The 24,937-nt window shown below is 51.1% G+C and overlaps 4 protein-coding genes across 5 annotated transcripts; all 4 read left to right on the top strand.

Moving 5' to 3' along the window:
* Positions 1–8,400: 8,400 nt before the first annotated feature.
* NCU03701 (hypothetical protein) lies at positions 8,401–9,126 on the top strand (the record flags this gene model as incomplete). The annotated part of the gene is made up of 3 exons (XM_956384.1): positions 8,401–8,591; positions 8,688–8,727; positions 8,902–9,126. The coding sequence occupies 3 exons, from the start codon at positions 8,401–8,403 to the stop codon at positions 9,124–9,126; spliced, it is 456 nt and encodes a 151-aa protein (XP_961477.1).
* A 4,870-nt stretch (positions 9,127–13,996) lies between these two features.
* On the top strand, positions 13,997–15,044 carry NCU03700 (hypothetical protein; the record flags this gene model as incomplete). Its single annotated transcript, XM_956383.1, has 2 exons — positions 13,997–14,065; positions 14,697–15,044. 2 exons carry the CDS (start codon positions 13,997–13,999, stop codon positions 15,042–15,044), a joined length of 417 nt encoding a protein of 138 aa, XP_961476.1.
* A 1,670-nt stretch (positions 15,045–16,714) lies between these two features.
* NCU03699 (zinc finger containing protein) lies at positions 16,715–20,289 on the top strand. The gene is made up of 3 exons (XM_956382.3): positions 16,715–17,258; positions 17,317–17,856; positions 18,275–20,289. Exons 2-3 carry the CDS (start codon positions 17,400–17,402, stop codon positions 19,627–19,629), a joined length of 1,812 nt encoding a protein of 603 aa, XP_961475.2. The 5' UTR covers positions 16,715–17,258; positions 17,317–17,399; the 3' UTR covers positions 19,630–20,289.
* An 898-nt stretch (positions 20,290–21,187) lies between these two features.
* Positions 21,188–24,462, top strand: NCU03698 (the record flags this gene model as incomplete). Of its 2 annotated transcripts, XM_011396267.1 has the most annotated exons (6): positions 22,378–22,804; positions 22,862–23,167; positions 23,223–23,477; positions 23,537–23,577; positions 23,639–23,796; positions 23,854–24,462. In XM_011396267.1, 6 exons carry the CDS (start codon positions 22,378–22,380, stop codon positions 24,218–24,220), a joined length of 1,554 nt encoding a protein of 517 aa, XP_011394569.1. In that variant the 3' UTR covers positions 24,221–24,462. The 2 variants fall into 2 exon arrangements, with proteins under 2 accessions (XP_011394568.1, XP_011394569.1); XM_011396266.1 differs by having other exon boundaries at positions 21,188–22,804; positions 23,217–23,477; positions 23,537–23,796; positions 23,854–24,459.
* Between the last annotated feature and the right edge of the window lie 475 nt (positions 24,463–24,937).

Below are 24,937 nucleotides of genomic sequence, written 5' to 3'. Positions count from 1 at the left end.
TTCCCCGTACTAAGCGCTCTTGCACCGCTGAAAATCTTATCTTCTTGGCTCGTTTGCTTGCGGCGTTGATCAGAGCTGACAAAGTAACTCAGGCGACAACATATCCCGGGACGAGACGCGCAGCGTTAATGGAGAGTACGGACAGTGTAAGTGTGATCCGTTACCGGGTACTAAGCCAAAGTACCTCTACAACTTGTGGCCCAAGCCAGGCTAAAGGATATATAATTACTATGGTCCCGGGGATATCTTGGTCGACGAGTATCGAAGCCAAGGTTGGCCGTGAGCAAGCCTACGGGGGTGAGGGCTGAATCAATTACGTGAAGTTATCCCTCCCCTTGTCTGGTACCTATGTTCTTTGTCATGATGGGGTACCGAGGAACTCTAACACACCCAGCATGATGCAGATCGGCTTACTCTCATGAACAGTTCATGTTGTTCTTGTTACGTTTCCCAAGGGTATCTCTTTGCAAGGTTGGGGCTCTCATGAAAGACGATTGAGAGTCTACCTGTGAAATCCTTACTTGAGCCTTCTTTCACCTGTCGACACGAGCAGTGGCACTTCACTGAATGAGTATCCCACTAATTGTCTCCCAAGTCGTTCGAAGAGGACCCAGTCCTCAAATCCGTCTGTCCGCGATTTAGTTCGCGCAACAAAACTCACGACTTAACCAAAGACAGTAACTACATGAGGCGCGCGCCTGGTAGGCGACCACCTTTTCTGGGATCTCTTAGCTGCACCTAAAAGGGGTAAAGTCCCAAGAAGCAATCGACCATCAGGATTGGCGCCTTTCGAAGCGGTTAAGCAGGAGGAGGCTTTTTCGTCGGCGACAAACCAAACCCGGCTTACTCTTGGCACATATCTCGTCAGTGGCTTTTGCTTCTCTCACACTCCCGTTGATGATCATGACGATGATTGGCGTTATACGATCGACCACCTTAGGTGTCAATCCTTCGGTTCTTTCTGTAGTTGTCGGTCCAGACACGAAGAACGACTTGCATCGTGAGTGGTGAACGAGGTCTGCAAATGGACGAATGCCAGACCGATGTACGCTTTTCTTTCCATGCGTACCTTCCTCAATCTTAGCCAAGTGGGAAAAATGAATGGATGGCCAACTACCAGCTACGTGTTGTCAAGACATTCCCTTGCGTCCTGTCCAAGGGAGATGGACTTGGCCTTGGCCTGCCTGAAGTATTCTCATCTCAGACGTAGTCGGCCCTGGATTTGCGGAAGCGATGAGGTGAATTGTTGAATGGCGGCAAGGACGGGTTGGACGAATCATAGCATTTACAGTAGGCATTACTTGGAACTCGAGCAGATATCGGAATAGTAAGCCCATATGGATATCTCATACAGGGAAGTGATCAAACCTGGTGATGTACATACTTATCCCCTATTGGCCCCCATGACTCCGTCGGCATTTACCACACGTTCTTCACACTTGGCGTAAAGCATTGCTTATACGAGACAAACTTAAACGCCATATAACGGAGTTTACTCTTGCTCGTTGTCGGATGGTGGCCATTTCATCCTCTTGTGCAGATCATTCGCAAATGCCGTTCGTAAAAGTTGAGCTCTTCACTTGTGATTACTACACTTTTTACGTCTTGCTTAACCTGTCCCACCTGATTTTTTGTTGGAAGGTGGTAGGCATACTCCGTAATTACCAATGACTGATTGTTCCTTCCTCATCAATCATCATCGGTTCGGCAATCGTAGGTCGTTGCTCCTCCAAGAAAGCAAAAGGCTGAAGTTCAGTTTACACGGGAGAAAGAAACATCGCCACTGGGCCCGGGCATGAGAGACGCGCGACTACACCTCACGATAATGGCTGATTAGGTTCTACCCTCACAAGGCCAGGATGGCTGGTGTCTATCCTGGTTAGGACTGAAGTACACAAATCGCACACATTTTGTTTCACCGCGGCACGGCAGCTGCAAGGCAAACGAATGCGGCAAAAATAAGCGGAAAGAGCGTGCTGATTTGGGATCCAAAGGTATGATCTGATCGAGTGATGTGCAAGAAGTACCCAAGACTTTGGTGATCCGGGGAAGGAGCCAGATGATACATACTTACATAATACGTATCTTACCTATCCGGTCCATGGGGTTTAGACTCGAGGATGCGGGGTGGCAAGGGTCCAAAGAGGTCCAGATCTTCCTTTGACACTATTCTCAATCTTGCGTGACTTTGACTTGTTCCGGGTATACCTTTGGAGATTGGTATGATTGCTTGCGGGATAGGCTTATCGGACCAATACATATAACCTCAAGCCCTGGTTATGGTCAAAATCCTCGTTCGGCAGGGGCATGGTCTTGTTCCAACTGAACTATAGACGACTAACACCACTAGGATCTTAGCCAGGATTCGGAAATCCGCACCTCGTGGACATCTGACCGACCGAGCTAATCAAGGGCCGCCTCCGAAAAATATTCCTTTACCATGCTCCTCCTCGAACTTGCTCCGAGCCTATTACAATCAGACCAGTTCAAGTGCAGATTTTTTTTTGTTTTTTTATTTATTTTTTTTCCTGTTGGAAACGTAAACACACTATGTTAGGTGTTGTGGTGACTTGTATTGGTTCAGTTGGACCCTTCAACCTTGAAACCGTCCGCCCAATCTCATTCCTCCAAAGTACTTGACTGAACCGAAACGGTCTCAACTCCGCAATTGTGGCTTGCGCATAGCAGGCACAACACTAGCTTCGAAACCTCGTTTAAGAAACCATTCGGGAATGAGCCCGAACAAGACACAGACGTTGAGACTAGATATACACTGCACTAGGTAGTATAAAATGGTAAAGTGTACGATGGCCGGCAAAAGAAAAGAAGCTATCGGCTGTTAATGGTCTGGCCCGGGCCAAAGTACACCCATACATACCATGAACGTCTGGCCAGACTGCAGTGAACTGGAGTGTCCCACTGCCTCCCCTTTCCAGAAATGGTGGTGGCGCGGGGGGAGGGGACTACCGAACCATCCAGCTGGGAACCGAAAACTCGTGTGAATGCGAGCGCCCAGACTGCGCTCAGGATTTAGCATCGATACATACTGCAAGGTCGGACAGGCCTACGTGGGCTTCGCCTCATCTGTCCTTGTCCTTGTCCCTGCCTTTAGTTCCTGGGACCCCTATCGGTCTACATATCTGGATGGGACCCTGAATAGTGGCGCATAGATCGATAGAGGAAAATGGTACATCTCCGGGATCATCAGAGTTGTAATGGCCTGATGGAGATCTCTTGTCCCTCGTTTAGGTTTACAAGTGTACAACAGGATATCGTGATACGAACGAGGGCGAGATGAAGACGTCACTCGTTGAAAACAGTTGTCCAAATCGAACCGATGTGTATAGAGTCATGCATCTCGTCCCGGGAAATTGGGTCCCATCGTTTGTACGACCGGGATGCTCAGCATCCGGTATGTCAGTGAAAGGAGTGCTGCTAGAAATATCCTTTTGTGCCCAGGTGTTGCTTGCTAAGCCGTTTGGAAGAGGGCCTATGGTATGTTGAAGAAGAAAGTTTGATCGGTGGCCCCCCGGTGTGACTATGCAATGAGGCCTCATTCTGTGGCTCGATCGAGGGCGTACAGAGTCGGGACGTCATGCTGACATTCCGGATATCTTGTGTGTTGAAGAGTACAGTAAGCATCACGGGTGCTTGCCGAAAAGTATTGCTACCTATTCCGCTATGTACGAGTGTCTTCGGTGTGTCCCTGGCTTGTGAGATGTACCTAGCTACCTCTATTTCTTTCCATTCATTGGTGCTTCGCTGGAAACCTCAACTATTGGGGGAAGGATGACACAAGAGCCAGACAAGTTTCTGACAAAGGGTATTCGAGCCTCTCGATGGTGCATGGGATTTTCTGATGTCGAGCACGTATGAGAAAAGAGAGAAAAAAAAAAAAAAAAAAGAAGGAAAATAGAAAAGGGAAAAATGAAAAAGAAAAAGGAAAGGGGTACGCTTCAGTTAAGGAAGCAATACGGAATTTCAGTGGGTCATTTTTGCGACATCCCGATGGGTCTGGGAGACCGCTTTCACTCTTGGGGCGTCCGGAGACGGCAGACATCTCTTTGCCTTAATTCTATACCGAGAGTGGCACGATTCTCGATTTCGAGTATCCAGAAGTGGGGAGGAAGTATTAACTTATGTGAAGGAGGGGCGCCATCGGTTCACCGTGAACGGCAGCCGACATCATGATGGATAGTCCCGTGTTGATAGTGATGAGAAGACCGAGCCGTCCAGTAGTCTAAGCACTCATGGCATCATGGAAGCCAACAAGCTTTTCCATGTCTTCTTTGCTGCGATTTTCTGTTACCCTCTCTGGAGGCCGGCCTTCCACAAACGGGTAGAGCACCGAAAGGTTAAAGCTCAAATCAGTCATGTCTCCGGGAGTGGCCCGTGGTAGGGACGGGCGGCGCCGGGGGCGGAGGCGTGGAGGGACGGGACGATGGTACCCAACAGTCAACGTCGCAACCGGCGAGGCCGAATGGAGTGACGAGAGAAGCGCGCCAGAAGTGACGACCAAAAGTAACACCTAAAGTGTGATGTCTTCTAAGAGTCTTCCGCCCACTTTGGCCCAATGGAGAGTACTGGCATCGCTCACCGTGGATGGCGAGGAAAATTCCCAGGGTCGTATTTGTTGCACAACGCACTTGAGATTGAGAGCCAGTGTCAGTATCGTTTGACGCGCAAGATATCACTTGTCCTCTTGTGTTGCTGAGTTCCCCGAGGGAGAGTTTGACGGGTCGGAGCACACTTCCACTTCCGAATAACATGCCATCCCGTCGGTGTTGATGAGTGTCTCCAGGATGATCGCCGTACATCCCGTCCATCCTGCACCAGACTTTTGTTCAAATAAATTAATTGATTCGGGGCCTGAGCACAAGGAACCGTGGTATTGGTTACGGAACCCTTGCAGCGATCTGATCGTCCAAATATAGGAACCGATGCACACAATGTACGTATGAAGACTTCCATTCTTATGTGGTAGACTTGATGGTAGGCTTTGGAAATCAAGGCAATAGGGTTGGGAAGTCTCTGGTTACCTACCTTACGACCCCCTTATTGCTCATGGTGGTGTACTGGGTTACTACTGTCAAGTTTGAAAAAGGTCGCTTGCAGTTTGTGCGACATGGACTTGCAACAAATAGAACTTGTCCAATGTCGACTTCAAGAGATCCAAGGTTGTATATTGTCACAGGGAGGGTACACTTGCACACGTGACTGGTATGCCGCCTTTGCAGCCAGCAATTTTCTTTGCTTCACGCTGAACGCGACTGGACTCTTTAATGGCAATTATGCGCTGAATCGAGGATATCTGGCGACTTTCACAAAGGCGTTGGACGGCGGGATGTCATTATTTGGTTGTATGTCAAATTCGAAATGGAAGTCGTTGCTGCAATGCTGCGATTGTGGCTGGTGCCGGCGCTATGTACACTAACACAAATAGACTCCACTCAAAGCACCAACAAAGGGGCCACAGCGCTACAGGTCTTATCGCGATGAGCTTCAGGCTACCTAGGCAGCAAAGGTACCTATCGATGTACCTTCACTGCGTACGTACAGTACGTACCTAGGTACCCATCCCCATTCCCTTCCCCTCCCCCCCGGAGCGTCACATTTCTTCAGATTTTCCACTTTCTCATTCCGCACTTCCACTTGTTCGTCACAGCCTTGCAACCCAGAAGACCCCACCTGCCATTGCATCAGGGCAATGCAAGCAAGCCTAGTCTGCGTCCTGATAAGCACCAATCTTGTCTGGTTTTCACGGTCGGCGAGAGCCCCGGATCGTCATTCGGAAACTTTCGAACCTCACCGACACAGCATGGGCCCCGGGAGAGTGGGGGTCCGGCAGCCGGGGGAGAGTGGAATCGCGCTAAGTGTTGTGCCGGTGCCGTTGCCGGGGGAAGAGAGACCCGCCCACGGACATGGCCAACTCGCGGACAACTCGCCCTTTCTCCTCCCGCGATGACACTTGCGAATACACAATGGGGTAATCGAGAATTGACTGGCAGTTGTTGACGGAAGAAAATATCATACATCGACCAGCGTCTGGATGAGCCGGAAAGGAAGGGGGGGGGGGGCGGGATCTGCGTTGTCAAGGTTTGCTGTCCATCCCTTCTCATCTCCCATCACCCCTCTTTGGGTGCTTTTGCATCAAGATCCCTCTTGACAGGCCACTCGCCCACTCTTCGACATGGCACGGTATGTACCTACAATTCCGCGGGTTCTCTAGCCCTTTTCCGTGCCGCTGATGGCTGCCTACCCCGCGATAGGCGAATGCTTGATGGTTTGCTCACGGGACCAAGGTCAGGCTGGGCAGCCACCGCTCCCATCTCACTCTCCTCTTCCAAGCGAGCTCATGAAACGAGATGCTATTCCTTGAGAGGTCCTCGGCGGGTCCCAAAAAAGGGAGATAACCTTTTGCGGACGGGATCAAATGGCTTTGCTTGTTATGGTATTTTGGTTTCCTGGTGCGATACGCAGCCTCCCGTTATTCTGTGGTTGGCAATATCTCCAATGCGACGGGCTTCTAGTATGAAGACCCCGTGTCCTGTTGGGGTTAATGCTGTGTTCCCTCTTAGTTGGAGATTAGGGTTGCTCTGGCCCCCAGGACTGCACTCTGCTGTGGCCGAGATTAAACTTAGAAACCACCACTTACACTAAGAACAGGACTTGAGGTACCCCATGCTGATGACGATACACCAGTCTTGGCTTCATCTCAAGGTCGATACCCAACTTGTGGGTGGCTTGTTCACTATGTACATACACGCAGCCTGCATTACAGATAACATAACCTTGGTGCCCTCTTTCTGTCCCTGAACAATGGCATATCGCCAACATGGCATCGAGGCAGGGAAAGAGACTACCATGGTGCTGGATACCGATTCTATCCAACCTCCTTTGAACGCTTTCACTGTCACCGACCACAGAAATCCTTGGTTCTAGATTCCTCCCTCACTCGACTACCACTGCGACTCTGTCTCGTCAAGTTACCAATTCCAAGCCAAGCCGCCAAAGCCTCCATGCTACCATGCGTACCAAGGCCCGCGGCTTGGGGTCCGTCTTGGCAATTGACGAATCGCGGGAAGATCATCTTCCCCCTCGCCCTCTGCTTTCCCCCCCCTCGTCCAGGGCCCTTGGCCCTTGTCTGAAAAAGAATGGTGCCCTGGTGCCTTGGCTTCGGCTTGGCAGCTTTCCGTATTGTCGGGCCCGAGAAGCGTCACGGTGCAACTTTCGAAGCACACCATTGGCTTGTGAAGCGTCCAGGGCACAAGTGGGAGTGAGGACTAGTGTAGGGGCCTGGGTCGTTCTCTCGTTTATGTTTTCCCCTTTGGGATAATATCCCTGGGTTTGGGCATTGCGTGGACCCTGGAGCTTGTGCAGAGTGGGAGCCATACATGATGTTTGTGAGAAGTATCTTCCCAACCTCGTACGTCGCCCTTTCAAGTTATGTTAGACTTTCGTTTTGGTGAAAAAGGAGAAGTTGAGATCCTGGGTATTGTTGTTGCGGTACCACCTCCTGGAAGGTCGAGCCACGGAGCCAACGGACCATGGCGGCGGCGGCCGCGGCGGCACAGGACAAGGCGAGAGGCGTGAGGCGTGAGGCGTCGTGAAGGCGTCAAACAAGGTTGGCTCCTTGCAGTTGCACATCGAGCTCACAGGACGAACTGACTGCTTGAAGTTCATCGTTGATGGCCGGGCGGGAAGATAGGTAGACACTAGCAAAGAGGCAATATCTCGCCCAGTGTGCTCTTAACAAAACCAGGGGATTATTGGTTATTACATTTCCACGTCAACAACCATCTCATTTCCTCTGATACCACCTTGATGATGTGATGCGAATGGCCCTACAACAGTCGTTCAAATCGCTCCAGAGCCTTTCGCGGTTCCATTTCCCTGAGATCAATCAGGCGGCCCCTTGCTACGATCCATTGTATGCAATAACTCCGGTCGCTCATCCAAGCAAATAATCTTCGCAGCGTAACGCCTCTGATGCTCACTGTCGTCAGAGTGCATGTCTTGGGCCAGTTACTTGTCTCTGGCACGCCAATCCGATGATGATTTTCAGAACCTTTGATGGCCAGATCTTCGTGCCTTGACCCTTGGGTGAACCACCTAGGTACGGTGTTGTGTGCCGTCGATCCTCAAGGCGGGTTTTCTGGTGATGTAATTTTCATCTTAAAAGTAGTGCACATGGTAGTTGTACTAGTGACTTTTCACAGGGTGTAAAATAATAGTCTGTTGTCACTTGTCGCCAAACACGCTGCACTGTACATGGTGCCGGGGAGGATTGAGAGCCTGCTCTCACAATTGAGTGTGCGAAGCGGCGCCGAAGATCTCCATGCCTCGACCCGAGTCAACCAACTGAACATCCATCGAGCCTGAAAGTACTGTTTGTGGATGATGGCGAAGTCTGATTGGGCAAGAAAACTCGAAGCACAAAACAGTAGCACAAGGGTTCAGCGACCCCAGGGCACCGCAATCGTTACCCGAATCGGATTTGGAGTCGCATCGCAACAAAACACTCCCACTTCTTCAAAGTTACCCATCCAAAAGATTGTCCGTGTGCCCATTGCGTCGTGGGTTTTTGGACTGTGAGGCGAGCGATGTTACACTTGCACTGAGGGAGGAACCGGGGAATGGCAAGGTGATTTTTACAAATTTTCCACGAACTTGAATCTCACTTGCAGCATCTCACGTGGAGCCGGCTCCAGCTTGCCCGGCCTGATGGTGAGTCGTTCAAATGCGGTGACGGAAATGGAAATTGCGACTTCCCTTCCCGCTCTCGCTGTTCAAAGCAGTCGCGACATCTACTCGGAGAGACATCGGGAAGTGGTTTCTGATATCCGGCGTGCCGCGGCGGACTAAACCCGAGATCAGACCAACTTACTGACATGCAACCAGCTGGTGAGGGATGAGGATGCAATGCGAGCGAGAGACACTGACGAGCTGAATTGCGCGCCTCATCTTTTCCTAATCCAAGGTACCGTCACAACTCGCTTCATCATAATCCTCGCCAAACTCCCTAGCTCCGGCGACGACAACTATCATGATCTGCCCGTGCCCCGCATCCCCTCATCCTTATCCTCCCTCGCGCGCTTCTCACGTGTCCTATCCAAAACTGTGTGAAGCGCCCCAACCGGCATTGTAAACCAGCCACAAAGAGATAGCTTTTGGCCAAAGCCAGGCAACAACAACAAGCTTGGTCACTGCCCCGGACCGGCAGATGAGAGAAAGCCGCCACTGGAGCCGGGTGCTGGAGTTTAAGCGCAGGTACACGGCCAATACTTGCAGGGTTTCCAATCCCACATGCTTTAACCCGTATTCGTGTCTTCTTTTGTGCATGCTTACGGCGTATGGCGTAAAACCTTGGAAGGACCGCCGCAAGCATAGAAGGAGGCACTTGATGGAATGGAAAAAAACTTTAAAAATTTCCATTTCTAGGCCGCAGGATTGGGAAACGACCCTTGGCCCCTTGCTCACTTCCATCAATCTGGACGAGCCGAGTTCGGATCTTCGACGGAAGGGCGGAAGAAGAAAGTGTGGACTTGACACAATTCTCATTAACCCCCTTATCTTCCACGATAAAACATAGCCCACCAATCATGATGGGTTCTTTTGACAGCAGGTCCGGTTTAGGTGAGGTCAGTAAAAGGTGAAAAGGGATATGTACTAGACATATCAAGTAAGGAAAATTTGAACCCAAGAAACTCCGCATCCGCACAAACCGAACAGACCCCGGAAACTAGGTAACGGCCCGCGAACGTACCTACCTACTGTTGGGACACACTGGGCTCACAAGCTCAAAGCGCTTAAGTTGTCCCGACCGTTTGGCCCGACCGTATGGGGCGGCGCGCGGAGGGGCTCGTGGGGAAGAGCTGCTCACGTTTCCATCGCATCACCTGGCTGGGCGGCGTGGGCGGGCCTGGCGGGTAAGACGGGTCGGAGCCGCGGTCTCAGGCACGCGGGAGGGGCGAGGGAGGGAGGGAGGGAGGACCACTTTATTCCCGTCGTCGCAAAGCAAAGGGACTGCCAACCCCCTTTTTGCAAACATGAACCCGACTTCGGAATAGCAGTTTCGTCCGTTCGTGTGTGTCTTGGTTAGGAGTTTCTCTGGTTTATGTTGGAAGTGATCTCAACTTCGGGAAAAACGAAGGCGATGAGTAGGTAACCTTGAAAATCCAAAGAAATGCCACTGTAGTGAATGAAGAGGGGCTCTTTTTTTTTTTTCGTCGTCACCAACTTTCCTACGGTACGTACTGTGCACTAGACTACTGAGGTTGGGGCTGGACTGCCCGTGGTACCTTATAGGGCTGAGCACTGCCTCAATTCACGACATCCAATTGCCTCCAACGACATGAACCTAAAAAAATAAAGCTTGATTTGACTTCCTGCGGTAGGTAACCATTTGGTTTAATTCGATCTTTGAGTCGATCTGATTCAAGTTATGCTCGCGTTGGACAATAATCCTGAGGCATCCGAATTCGCATCAAAAAGTACTGCGATACTGTTTATTGTGTTGGTTGAAATGTTGTAAATACCTACCTATGTGACATAAAGATACGCCAAGACCCCTGAGGTGAAATCCCGATTGCCTCTTTTGGTCTCGATCATGCTTCATAGGGAAGGCAAGTTGCCACGAAAATCATTTTCAGACATTGTGAATATGAGATTGTCGCCGTCGTCGTCATCATGATATCGGAGAAACTCTTGGCCGTGAGAGGATCATATATATAGTAGGTAGGTAGTTTGCTTTTGGAGAGACTCCGGTCCGGCTGACTCGTGTAAACCAGATACGAGAGTCAGAAAAGAAACCGAAGTGAAAGTCCCACGATAGCAGAGACACAGAGTTCTTGGCCTTCTCAGTTTCTGAGTCTGTACGACATGTCGAACTTGCCTCTAAACAAGCCAAGACCGCTGGATGACTGGGTACCTGCGCCGGATAGGGGGGAGGAATGCATGAACTGAGATAGGCTAGACAAGCTATCCATGACCAAGGAACAGGAACTCAATATCGGGACATTACTGACCCCCCTTTTTCCTCTCTGTTTTTCTGTATTCAGTTCATCGCGAGGCTCCGCAACAATATCCCAGTGGTATGGATGGACAGATGTACCTTCCAGTGATCCCGGCTGCTTGCATCGCGATCCGGTCATCGGAATGAAGACGTCGTTGCAAATGATGTTTAAGTGGAACTCCAACTCCTATTATAGGATACCCCTGAAGTTGTGAGACCCGGTATAAGTGTACATAGTACGTGAGACTGATCGTGGAAGGGACACGATATGGATCTTGGAGTTAGTTAGGCAGCCAGATGACCTTTCCAACCTCAACGACAACAACGAGTGGGAGCGAAGCCGGGGATTGGTGAAACGAGGATGATGTCTATTGAATTTTATCCTGGGTTAGGAGAGCTATATCAGCCTTGTTTCTCGTGTGTGTGTAGGGGCACACATACGGTGTAAGGTTGTCGACTTCTCCCCCCCCTGGTATTATGATATAATCCTTTTCCTTGAAACCGCGTGGAAGACCAGTAAACATCCGGTGACATGAAGTGCGGTGTCGACAACATGGAACTGAACAGGGCCTCCATGGCTATACAAGAGAGATCCCTTTACTATAATCGCGTAATAATGCTGATCCAGGCCATTACGACCAGCGGGCATCCTCATAGGCCACGGGATGTGCTATAATACCGACAGCCCTTCTGTAATATAGGTGTGATTGCGGGTGTGGTCCCGGTGCGGGAGCAGCGTAGGGATTGTTGTCTGACAGACCCAAGACCAAGGGAGGTTGCAGCGCCTGGGCAAATCGTTGCTTTTTTTGGATTTTACCTTTTTGGCTTTCCCCACACAGAGAAACAATTTGCATCATCTTGGGCCCCTTGAATCACAACGTAAAAGGGCCAATGACAGCTTACGATTTGGCGGCATGCAGACGTGAGCCACGACTAGATCTATCTGGGAACGCAGCGATGGGATTGGTCCTGATGTCGGCTGAACGCAACGCAGATCTTGACCCGGTTCCACTGACGTTACACGTTGTGATCTGTACCAAAAAACCCAGGGTTTGTAGCGTGGTGGTTTTTTTCTTTTCTTTACCCACTGCGTGCGTGCCTATGTCTGCAATGTTTGTCTCGTGAACAGCGAGGGACGGAGTTCGGACACGGGGACCGTGATGGTAAAAGACGGAGCCTGATGACAGCCACCTTGGTTGTCACCTAGTGTTATCGGACAAATCGCAGCACGATATGAATGGATGACTGTACATACCGTCTGATACCAGCATGCACCCATCAAGTATCAATTCGAGACGGCCGTGCTCTTCAAGTGCTTGTGCCCCTCCCTAGGTCACTAACCCACCACGGCACCTTATCACTCTTCGAGTTCGGATTCGGAGCGGGCGATCGACTCCGGAGACCTGCAGTCCGGGCGGGACAGGACGGCGAGATGACTGGAGCCCGGCCTCAGAACGAGACTTTTGTCCCTCTGTGTTGTGTTCCACTTGCGTGGGAGTCAAAGTGGGAGTGTGCGATGGGGCCCGGCCTTCTCCGGAGGGGGGCGGGGCTTCTCCATGTCCATCGGCCTCAGTTTCGAGATTTGGGGCCGAGGTTTGCTATGGCTACGAAAGTGAAGCCCTGTTGCAGTGCCCCTGTCTCTGGCGGGGCAGGCTTGTCTGCATGTCCCACTGCCCCGCCCGCACCGGGCACTGTCCGTCCCACCGCACGAGTTCCATCACCTTGGGGTCGCCGGGGGAACGGTTCGTCGTCGTTTCCGCCCTCTCCGCCCAGGAGGTTCGGGGCTCAGGCACGGAAAATCCGCCGATCACGGGTCTGGTACATATCTTGTTTTGACTCGGCCTGTCGAACAATTGATCGTCAAAATCCTGGGTACACTAGTATAATGAACACATGCCTTGGTGTGAGGTTGCTTTTTTCTTCCAGCAGCCGAATTGCCGGTTGCACCACCGCGGAGCCTGTAATTTGCTTTCTGCAAACTGCCTTTTCCCCGTAACGACGTGGGCAAGTTCGATGCATTGCAGTCGATGTCAATGATGCAAAGATTACGCTTACAGCCAGGCGCATACGCAAAAAATATCATGGACTACTCCGCGACTGGTTAGATACTATTGCGGCAGTAGAACGAGCCAATTGGTCAAATTGGTTTGCTGCGGATTTGCATCTTCATTTCCAGAGTTTTCCCGCGGATGGCGATAATGACGACGCCTTGAGGAAAGCGAAAACAAGGCTAGTGTAGCGAGCGAGGCTCCGCGGTAACATTGGGGTTTGTTACGTTTTGTTTCGTTTGGTGTTCAGGATCTGGGGATAAGGTGCGTGTGAAAATTTCAGAGCAAACGAATACAGCGACTACCTAAGTACTTGCAGTGCAGTGTAGCTGAGGAGAATGTAGATATCGAACTCCCGTTTGGAAGGGACAGCGCACTAGATTGTACCCTTTGTGCATGCCTACCTCTACGTAGAGGTAGATACTTCAGTTGCACGTTAGGTAATGAACACCGCGTACGGGGAAGGTGCAGACGGGCGTGCAAATTGTTCTTGCAGAACTTGAAGGCGGTTCGTTTCTTGCCTGCTTCCATGTTCATCGGTGGCTGCCATAGGTAGGTGTTGAATAGACGTCCCCTCTTCCTCACGTTCACCACTTTTGTTAAAATGGCAAATTCGCAAACTCCTCTTCTTGTCCACTCGCGCGGTGAAGAACCATTTCTCAATCTAGTCTCGACTGTCTAGTCTACCTAGGCATCGGCTCCGACTCGCTTGAACCGACCGTAACAAGCGCAAACCCGCCAGAAATTGCAAATTGTCATTTCTCGTACATATCGAATTCTTGACCGCCAAATAAGCCAAACTCACCAACTCGACAATGAGGCTCGATTTTGCGAAATCGCTTCGATGTTGCCTTACCTGTTTGGGAGAAGCGCATGTGCACACACATTGTTTGGCCCCCATGGCAGTGTCCCAGTCCGTCCACCGGTGCCCACGATGCCCCCCGCCCATGCCCCCCCCCCCCTCCCCGACACGGCGCTCTTTCTGCCCGACATTCTCTGCCATGTACTCCGCTTTTCGTCGCTTGGCACTGCACCGGCCAGGACTTGACCAGGGACCACGGATTGCAATCCGGACGAATACCGGACGAACAGCAGGCAGCGCGATGCGATGGGAACGGGTTACCGAGCGGAGGGAATCTATGCCCAGGGCAAGTTCCGCTGTTCCAGACTCGCCGTGAAGGCCCCGTGATAATTTCACAATCTCGAGACGAGATTCCACATCACGGAGCTGCACCACCACCACCACCACTATCCCCAGATACTAGCAAGCCGTTTCGGACGCAAGATAAGCTACGGTACATGACACATCATCGTATAAGCAACGAAAACGTTCAATTATGGCATCGCGGATGGGAGGCCATCACTAAGCTCCACGTCGAAGCCCCGATTGCAACAAAGAAGGCTTCCAGGTTTTCCGTTTGGTGATGGCAATAAGGCTGTGCACCTTGTTTTGGGGTGCAAGAAACACACATTGAGCAACACCCTTCTGCCCTTTTGGCCCTCTAGCGCACTGGCCGTCCACTGTTGCAGTAACACCCATCCGCGCTGGCTGCAACCCCCTTGATTTCCATTGGTGGGGACGGGTCCCGTCACCAGCAGCCACCCCAATCAAGTTATGTTATCAACCCTTTCAGTCAGTGGGTGATGAGGACATGTCAAGCCACTGCACCATTGCAGCACCCAAGGGGCACATTGCAGCGCCAGTCCCTACGGTACTACATGGAACCATCCGGGCGCTGCGGGCGGCAGGCTTGCACATCCAATATGTCGGGTATGCGCAGCGGCTTGCACGGCACCAAGAATGCATAAAAATATCTTTAGATTTCCCTGACTTCAGAGGATACGGCCACCTTCACGATATCGTGACCACGACCAAGACTGAGATTGCGACCTCGAGTCCCTACAACTGCAACAAGAACAAGGCTGGGCGCATACCCATACAGTCCTCGATGCGCGTCAAATCGTATTGGACGTCAGTTTGAACGTTGGCGATCGTGGATGGCAGGTATGGTTGCGTTTTGGCCATTGGACTTTGTCTCTGGCAGATCCCTTGAGGTAATAGGCAGTCCTTGGCCTGGCAATGGGACAAGCAGTGACGGAAGAGTGCCACTTCGGAGGCTCCAGACTCGACTCGAGAGCCTGATGTGCGGTGGTGGGCTCCCCAATCTGGTGCCTTGTCCGCGAGACAACGTCGGTAACTACCTAGGTCTGCTACCTAGCGTGCGACTGACTGAACTCCTCCGACCCGTTGTGTAACCGTTGACAAGACTCGTGGTTCACCCGGCTACAGTACAGTGTGCCAAAGCAAAAAGCCCATCATCAAGTTTGTACATGTCTTGGAGTAGACAGAGCGATGGATGCAATTTCCCTACGTTCGGATGGCTTCCGCTCAAGACAGTGCGTACACCCCAAGACACAGTGGAAAAGTGGAAAATGCGTAAGAACGAGATATAGGATGGGCACAGCACCAGCGCCGTCTGTAAAGAACGGTGCGTGGATCAAGCTGCCATGCTAGAGTCCCAATAGCTCGTGCTGTCCTCCGAGGGACAACGGATCCAGGCCTCGTGGGTTCTGCCTCGTACCCTCATTCCTCGCCTGTCCACTGCATCGGCTCTTCAGGAACCCGCACTTGTATGATGTTCAGACGAGATATGACTGGCTGTTCGGATCATGAGAGATGGAAAAAGAAAAAAAGATGGCAACAAAAACGACATCCAGGGGCGAGAACAGATTTGCGACAGCATGTCTCGCTTCCGGATGCTCGCTTGAGCTCTGGGAAATGCTCAATAGACGGCGTCCCAATTTCCAACCCGCGAGCCCTTCCTGGGCAGGGACCAGGGACAAGGTCCTTAACCTGGTTCGGATACATACGGGGGAGATCAACATCACAGGAGACGGGAGCTAGACTGACAAAATGACCAATAATTACACAGTCCAGAACCCCAATCCCATTATCTTTATTATCTTGATGGTGGGCGAGAAATGGTACCAACTGGCTCGACTGGGTAGTTGCCCAAGTCAACCCACGGACAAGTCAACATCACAAGTCACCACCTCAAACTAGCGATCGATATTCGGGGCCCCTGCTCCATACTGTGCCGGTCAAGAGGTGGTCTTGAACTCTTGGTGGTGTCGCTGTGTCGGTATTTCGTACGGAACAAGCATCGCACATACTAAACGGTCTCTCGAGAGGTCTCGCCAAGTCGCTTCGCAACCCCCTCTTACCCAACCACGCTATCCAGAAGGGCTCGTGGGTGCGGTCGTCCAAGTGGCCGAGTTGTGGTCTGTCGACGATTTGGGACGTGGGAAGACAGGGATAGCCGGTTATGACGATAGTACAAGGGTACCTACACAGCAGTTCCACGGTTGGCGCCCTCAGGAGCATGAGCCCCATTCAGTGGATGGGCAGCAGGGTCGATGATGGTGCCTACCCTCGCTACGTAGCTCCCAAGAAAGTCTCTCGGTACACACACCTTTGTACCCTGCCCCCTCTCTCCTACACAAGCACCCCCTGTCTCTGGCCCCCTAGCCCCTGCACCGTCTTCCCTGTCCCTGTCAGACTCTGGTGTTAGTACATTCCCAATGCATGTACTACGCCTCGCTCGCAGCTCGCCGGCCACTGGAGCCCTACCAGATCTCTCATGCCCACCGAGCTCCACGCTCCTCCGGGATACCAGCAGTTCGTAAAAGAGGCTCCGGCTATATAGAAACCTCACACGCCCCGACCATCATATCTACGCCTCTCTTGCCCTTTCCTTCACCATCAGCCCAGGAACAAGAGTGTTTACATCGACTGAAGCTTCCAACGATTTCCCAAGTCGGACAAGCTCAGCACGGAGGATCATAGTCAACACTCCTTCTAACTCACTCCCACCCACACACTACGACAAAAAAACAGTAAGGGATCAGGACTGATCCAAAGACGAAGGGTATTTTGGAGAATCAAGACACTCACACCATCCGATAATCCGACACATCGATCCTTACCACTCAATACCACCACCAATCACTTTCATCCGTGTTCCCGTACTCACCACGACCCGAGGTCTAAGTCACGGTCTGAGACTCACTACCAAGGAACCGTTCCCTTCGATCGACTCTCGGCTTTCGATTGCGCCTTGTTATAAGTTAGCAGCTGCGAACTATCCAGTCACTCTGTGTTCGAATACCTTGAACCAGTGAACCCACTTGTGAAGGTGAGTGACTGACGGACCGGATTCCCCAGCGCAGTTTGACTGACATGCAGACTTACAGCGAAAGGATTGTGGCTCATTGTTAGCAAGCCACCATATCTTCGACGCTTCTATACCCATCATTAGAAATTCCTGCTCCGACGTATGGCGACTGCTCGCCATTACGAAGCCGACGAATACACGATGCATTACCCAGAGCCCCCGCAGGGAGGAATGTTTTCAACTCCCGTAGATATGGGCATTTCCCCTGAATACTACCCACCCCGATCCCAGGAGTACACAACATCGATGGCCTACGACCAAAGCACCACTTTGTATGCCGATGCGCCGTACAACATGTACCATGCGAAGTCCCCCAGCCTGTATCCCGAAGACTCCAACCTAAGCGTCGATAGCCATAGCGCATCCTCGTCAAACGCTGGCTCCCCCCTCTCGAACCCTGGCAACCTAGCCTCGTGGGGAGCTCCTTTGGGCCCCGGTGTGAGCCCCGGTATTGTCGATCAAGGCGAGTTCTTCCATGGCAATGAGTACTCATTCACGCCTCTGGATGGCTATAACCCCAATTTCGAATTTTCGGTTCCCAAAGGCCCCGGCTTCGTCGGTGAGTTTGAACAGATCCCTAGATCTCATCTTTCGCCGTCTCAGAGCCTTCCTGCCCCTTCCTGTTTTTCTTCCACATCCTATACCACAACACCCAAGACTGGTCTGGTCCTCGACACACGCTTGCCGACAAGCTTGGCGACCCATTCCACGGTTTCAACTTCGTCTTCAATGGCTTCCAACCCTGTGCTTTCTTCTCCTGCCACTTCTACTTCTTCCTGTTTCCCTTCTCCTCTACTCTTTGCCCGGGGTAAACACTATGCGGACCGAAGGCCGCAAAATTCTTGCATAGTTTCCTCTTTCTTTACTCAGCCAAGCTGGCATTTCGTTCCTCCCCTTGATTCTTCGTGTTGGTTTCCTCTGTCAGATCTTGAACTTATTTACCAAAAGCGGACTGCTGACTGTTCACTCACAAACAGACCCTTCTTTGATCCACCCCGAAGTTCGATCGATGGCTATGCCCAGCTACGAGCAAATGTACCCTGCTCCTAACTCCGCATATCCCGGCTCACCTGCTCTTTCCGCATCCCCGCAGCTCCGAACTGGCAGCACGTCGCCTTTCCTACAAAACAACAACTACCCGGCATACTCGCCCTTCCCGGCACCTCTTGAGCCACAAAGAAGGCAAAGCCTGGTTTCGTATCAGTCCAACTTATCCGAGCAACCATACAGCGGAGATGAAACCTTAAAGGAGAAGCAGAGGTGTCCTCATCCCGAGTGCGGCAAGACCTTCAAGGATTTGAAGGCTCACATGCTCACTCATCAAACAGAAAGGCCAGAGAAATGTCCCATTGCGACATGCGAGTATCATGTCAAGGGCTTCGCGAGAAAGTATGACAAAAACCGCCACACTTTAACACACTACAAGGGAACAATGGTGTGCGGCTTCTGCCCGGGCTCCGGCTCAGCGGCCGAGAAGTCGTTCAACCGTGCCGACGTCTTCAAGCGTCACTTAACAGCCGTCCATGGTGTAGAACAGACACCGCCCAACGCTCGAAAGAAGACTGGCGGTGTCAACGGCGGCAACTCTGGCAACAAGAAGCTGACTGGCTACGCACCCGATGCCACCGGCAAGTGCTCGACATGCTCTCAGACCTTTAGCAACGCCCAAGACTTCTACGAGCATTTGGATGACTGCGTGTTGAGGATTGTGCAACAGGAGGACCCCACCGAAGCCATCAATGCAAAGCGGTTGGCCGAAGTGGAAAACGATCTCGACGTCCACAACACTCTCGAGAAGAACAATCTCCCGACTACCACAACAATGACTACCCAGATGGATGACATCGATGAAGACGAAGATATGGTCGATGAGGATGACAACGAGGATCCCGTCGGCGGCCGTGGATCCAAGAGCTCGCCTTCCAGGAAGACCAAGGGCAATCCCGCCAACGGTGTGCAAAAATCCCGAGGTCTCACTCACTCCCGCGGTGGCGTCGCTCTCCAAAGCAAGGCCCGCGGTCGAAAGAACCGCCGCGATTATCCTTCTAGCTGGGGCTTCGACAAGGGCCAGATGACCATGAAGAAGCGTGTCGTCGCTGTGTTCGATGGACCCCGTCGTCTGGCCAAGGATGACATGATGCTGTCGACCGAGCATGAGGTGCGCATCAAGCTCCAGGATGGCAAGTCGTACGTGACGGATCTTGATGTCCAGACCCTCAGGAGGACAGAGGGCTTCCTCAACGCGACTGAAGAGGAGAAGGGCCCCTGGATTTCAGATGACCCGACCGAAGAGGAGAAGGAAGAGGCGAGGAGGCTGCTAATGCTGCAGTGACGTAACCAACGAAGTGGGGTCAGGCTGGACGAAAATAAAAAAAGCTTCTTTGGTTCTTCTGATGTTTCTTTTGCTGTCGGCGATGATACCATTAAACTGGGCTTTGGGTGGTGTTTCAATATAATGATGGAATGGAGTTCAAACTGGAGGAAATGATAGGGATCTTTTAGCGACAACAAGAAACCACAAGGAGGTTTCTCGATCTATGTCTTTTTGTTTCTTATGTATCTTCGGCCTCTTGGTTTGTTACAATTCTTGGGTAAGAAATGGGTTGGAAATAGGCATAGGGACGGGATGGGATGAAGAGAGGGGTCTCTTCCTAATGAATGAACGAAACAGACAGAACAACTGGGTGGGCGGCACGGTCGGTGGTAAACCGGGATTGGGAACAGGAACGGAGGGGTCAGGGTTATTTATACCACATATCTGGGTGGACGGGTGGATGATTTGGATAAATGCCAACGTCCTTGCCGAAGGCGGTTTTCATGTTTACCATTTTTATTCTCCATCATATTCTTGTTACTCTTTTGAATTTGGTGTCGAGCGTCTTTCTCTCTGTCTCTTTATGTATGATACTTGTAAAGCCGCATACCGACCTGCGATGACTGATACCCCCTTACAAATTTGATCTTTGCCAACATCCAATCTACTATGCTTTCCCATTGACTGACACCCTTGAATCTTCCCGGCTACTTCGGCGCGCTTGACAGCGGCCCTTTCTACATGGCTTCATGAAGTCTTTATCTGCTTATATACACAAAGTCCGGTATCAAGCCCTACTTGCCATTACAGTACTTAATAACAAATGAAATATTCCCTTTGGTCGGCTTGCAGTGACATTCGAAAGAGACGGCGAAGTAGCGCGTTGAGATGAAAATTGATGGTCTCGCATAGGTGGGTTGCACTATAGCTATTTCAAGCATCATCGGGCCAGTACACCATACCTCTAGTCGTGACGATGGGAGACCTAAGAACCAACATTGTCTCTAGCTCGACCATTCCCGCTCCCAAGAACGTTCCCCAGGGGCACCATGATGCGACGGGGTTCCCAAAAGTCTGCCATCAGCACAATCCTGCCAACGTGGAGATACCTGGTGATGGCAGGAAAGGATAACCCTGAGTGTGACTGCACTCGGTGGGACGGCGCAATCTCGATACCATCAGTTCTCGAGGAAGGCGATTGAGACCGAGGACACTCGCAGATGCAAAGGCGTTCATTGTCGCTGCAAGATACGTAGTGGAAAGTCATCAATCATCCATAAAGCAGGGCAGGTGCTCACCAGATTTGAGATTGTTCAGATTGGCGCTTACCTTATGTTGGTCGACTCGGTGCAGCCACTCTTGTCGCGGAGACTGCAGTGGGAGTTCATTCATAACAACAAAAGGGAAGGTGCGATTGAGCGATTGAGCTAAGCATATGATCCAGGTATGTAGAGGTGGAAAAGACGGAATATGCCACTCGGTCTTCTTGGTGACCGCGGGGTACTGTAGTCAGCTATAGATTGCAAGTTTTTCTCGTTTGAATTGGGCGAATTCGAACTCCCCAACATCTCGGCAAGCGGCATTGGCACTGCCTGTTTTCGCTTCATCCGCGATGGCCACACTTCGGTCACCATCCAATAACTTCCACGCAGCACCCGCGATATAGAATCATTCATCTCCATCAATTCTCATGGCTCTATTTTCGCATTCCCGTCCCCAGTTCTCGTCTCCGACTCCAGACACACGACTTGATACCTGTCTGCCCCGCAGTCTTTGCATCCGCTCGTACATAGAATAGGTAGTCTCGGTCATCGCTCAACATGCCAGATCGCGGGCATGTATGCAACTCCCACCAATATGCACGCTTGTCCTAATCGGAAAACACTCTTTGCTCTTCTTTCCCTTTTGGGACCACTCTTTACCATCCTTCTGAGTGGCCTGGCAAGGCTGCGTGGTGATCATGCAGATTCATGTGGTTGCCTTGCCCTCCTTCCCGATCACCCGCAGTTCCGCGAACGTTACACTTTTCGCAAGGCTCTCGAAGTATCGCCGGATATTGGCCAGGAAATCCAAGACATACTGGCGACACATCAAATTATAGGATCCAGCCAACGAAAATTGTCAAAAGGGCACCTGGGTCTTTCAATGACAGGTAACCGGGGGCAGTGAGCGCAACCACACAGCCACTGCGCTGCCATGCTGTCAGACCGCCACCGTCGAGCCCAACTTTCCTCCTCTACCTTTTCTGCATGTTGATATTCGCAACGCTTTCTCTTCTGCAAATTTAGTTTCTTGGTCCTAGGATTATACATTCTTCAAAGCGGTACAGTACATCCCGCTTGTATCGACAGCTTCAGAAGCATCATCTCGAGCGTCAGCAACTAAGCTCGGAAGACCACTAATAAGATCCAACATCGAGTGTCACAGGCATTCTTCGACCAATCGTGTTTGCATTCGATATTTCACCAAAGGCGCCGACCGCATGAGATGATCCCATCCGTCATCCGTCGACCATCACCTTGGAACATTGACTCCTAGTGAGGCTCTGCGTGTGACCAACGCCACGGGGAACCTGACGGTTTTCATGTATGGTGGGCAAGTGGCCTACTCGCCCTCTGTTTTTGGAGCCTCCTCATTCTTCTTCAAATCCAATTTAGAAAACAAGTCAACTGGTGGCTACGCTCCGTGGTATTGCTCGAGTCTGAACAATCCTGCCGAGCCTCGAGTGCTCATTTGGCCGTGTGCCAAAGATAACTGGCGTCAAGCATGAACTACAATGGCCAAGATCAATGGTCCACCGGATGGGTGCCTACGTCCTCAGGCTGGTCTAATACCCCAAATGAACATCACATTGACCAACAGGCCGACGGGGTGGAAGATCTTATAAATGGATTTGGCGCAACAAGCATCGGACACCAGCAAGTCTATGATCAGAATTCAGCATATCACATCCAGACATACCAAATTCCTGCATATCGATATCATCAGCAACAACCGTACCCCAACACAGTCTACCAGCCCCAACCTTTTCCGAACCAACAATATCAGGCCACGCTATTTCCAAGCCCAGGCTACCTAACCTCCACATATTCGAATCCCGCATTGCATGAACAGTTTCTCAGTCAGGCGGGCTTCAGTCAGACCTACAGTACGGGAAATTACACACATAGATCACAACCGGGCTACAGTGGAGGTGAGTCCAAACCAAGTCTACCCACGCTCAACTTGCTCCCACCTAATGCCAGTGTAGATCAACTCCAAAGCCCTGCAGGACCAGCCGCTCAAGATCGCACACCGACTTTCAATGATACGGGAAAGCCTTCAGAACCAGGAACGAGATATAAGAACAGAGGCCCTAGTGATGGGAACAGAGACAAGGGTAACGGGAAAGGCAAACCGAACAATAGAGGTTATTCATCGAAGTTGGGAAAGATCTCGGCCGAACCGGACGATGACGAACCGTTTTTCGAAACGGAGGACGATTTACAAACGCAGACCAACGGAGGTTCTCAGACCAGCAGTCGTTGGAACGGAGATGGCGGCCAACACCCTGAATGTATGTGACACTCCAAAGCTTTGGGAGCTACACTGATACCAAGTGACAGCAACAGATCAGGTTACGTCGCCCTCAGCAGAGAGTGCCGAAAGCAGTAATGGGCTCAAATTTGGAAATGGGTTCAATGCTGGCGTCTTTTTTCCGGACCCTTCATCAGCTACAGCATACGAAGATCCGAACAGTCAGCAGACCATGCTGCCAATGAACCTTGCACTAAGGGCTGGGTTTCTACTACCTCTAGGCCTTCCTTCCGGTGCTATTGATTACAGCGTCTCGACGAACAGATCAATCTCTGGTCCGCTTGACCAACGTAAGTACCTCAACCAAACGTGCCATATCCACCGACTCTTCGCTGACAGCCTGGGGCAGGCTACAAAGTCCACCCTTCCTCAAAATTCAACCCAGGGTCGGTGAGTACATCATATGTTCTTTTTTCTGCAAGTCTGGGCTTGTTTTTGATCCTGTTTCCAGGTATTCAAGATTTTGTGGCCAGAGCCCGCTGGTGTCAATCTCAACGAGGTTTCATGTGAAATAGAGAGGGATCTTGCACAGGACCCAACCCACCTGTTCTACTCGTCCATCCGGCGTTACATCGTCGTCGGAAACGATGAAGGCAACTGTACCTGTGTGTAAGTCACCAAGTTTCTCTCGTAGTCTCAATATTGTGGCATACTAACACAGCCCAGCCCTATTCTGACATATCTCAAAAGAGGATGCAGCAAAACGGGCGTAAAGCCAAGGCAACACGGCATCGCCTACCATGTCGGAAACCAGCCCAAGAGTCTGGAAGGAGAACCCCAGCTGGGGTTCGAGCCAATACAGATTGAAATGCTGGATTCGCCCCACGAGACTCTGGCGATGGAGTCCCGAGTCAACTACTCGAAGCTTATGACGATCGAGCACAACTACAAGGTTTTCTTCATCGGCCGAGTCAACCCGGAAGACTTCAAGAACATAGTCATACCGGCGGTCGACGCTTGCTGGAACGCAAAAAACCGAGGCATAACTAGCGATCATAACAGACATATATCGAGAAGCTCGGTCGAGAGATAGCGTGCCATTGTCTAGGTTCTCGATGCCATGCTGGAGTGCTAATGAATGCCTGGTACTTTGCAAGAGTACAGTGTAACACACACTTATTTGCGTAAGGAGAACTGGAGAAGAACCATCTTTGGATACCTAGAACCTGTCTGAGGACCGGCAGGATGGTGACCCATTATTTACGTTGTCTCTGGTTTCAAATTTTCTTTTAATTTGCCCATGGATAGCTGGCTCATGTTGAAAGTTTTTTTCCAAATTCTTTTTTTTTTTTTTTTTTTTTTTTTTTTTTTTGACGTTCATTTGTTACTGTTTTCTTCCGCGCGCTCTGCTTAACCAGATTGTACTTCTCTGAAAGCGCGCAAAGACCGACATACGCAGCGGACTGAACGTTTTCACCTTTTCATGGTCGAGTCTTAGTCAATGACTAGGGAAAACGTGGAAGTTTCGTGAACGAAATATAACTTACTATACGTTGTTTCTTCGATTGGCTTTTGTATTTCCTTCCCGACTAGGGATAGCTATAATCCTGGGCGAAAAGCCGAAGCATCTGGGATGAATTGGGTGATGAATGTGTCGACATGGATTGATAAACGGCCGACTGGAGTGCTTTTAATCGTGTATTCAGTGGTACACTCTTTGGGAGCTCAACCAATATACACAAGAAGATACCTAGCGGGTATCTTGGTTTGCGGATGCATATCACGACGAAAGGAAGGAGCAGTTCCTTGT

The sequence above is a fragment of the Neurospora crassa genome, linkage group V (genome assembly GCF_000182925.2).
Source record: "Neurospora crassa OR74A linkage group V, whole genome shotgun sequence".
Lineage (NCBI taxonomy): Eukaryota > Fungi > Ascomycota > Sordariomycetes > Sordariales > Sordariaceae > Neurospora > Neurospora crassa.
The sequence above is the reverse complement of the archived record's forward strand: the minus strand, read 5'-3'. Positions and strand labels throughout refer to the sequence as shown.

Excerpts from the sequence above, each read along its gene's own strand:
- NCU03699 (XM_956382.3), top strand. The coding sequence starts at position 17,400 with ATGGCGACTGCTCGCCATTACGAAGCCGACGAATACACGATGCATTAC. Across the intron at positions 17,857-18,274 it reads CAAAGGCCCCGGCTTCGTCG|ACCCTTCTTTGATCCACCCC; the intron begins GTGAGTTTGAAC and ends ACTCACAAACAG.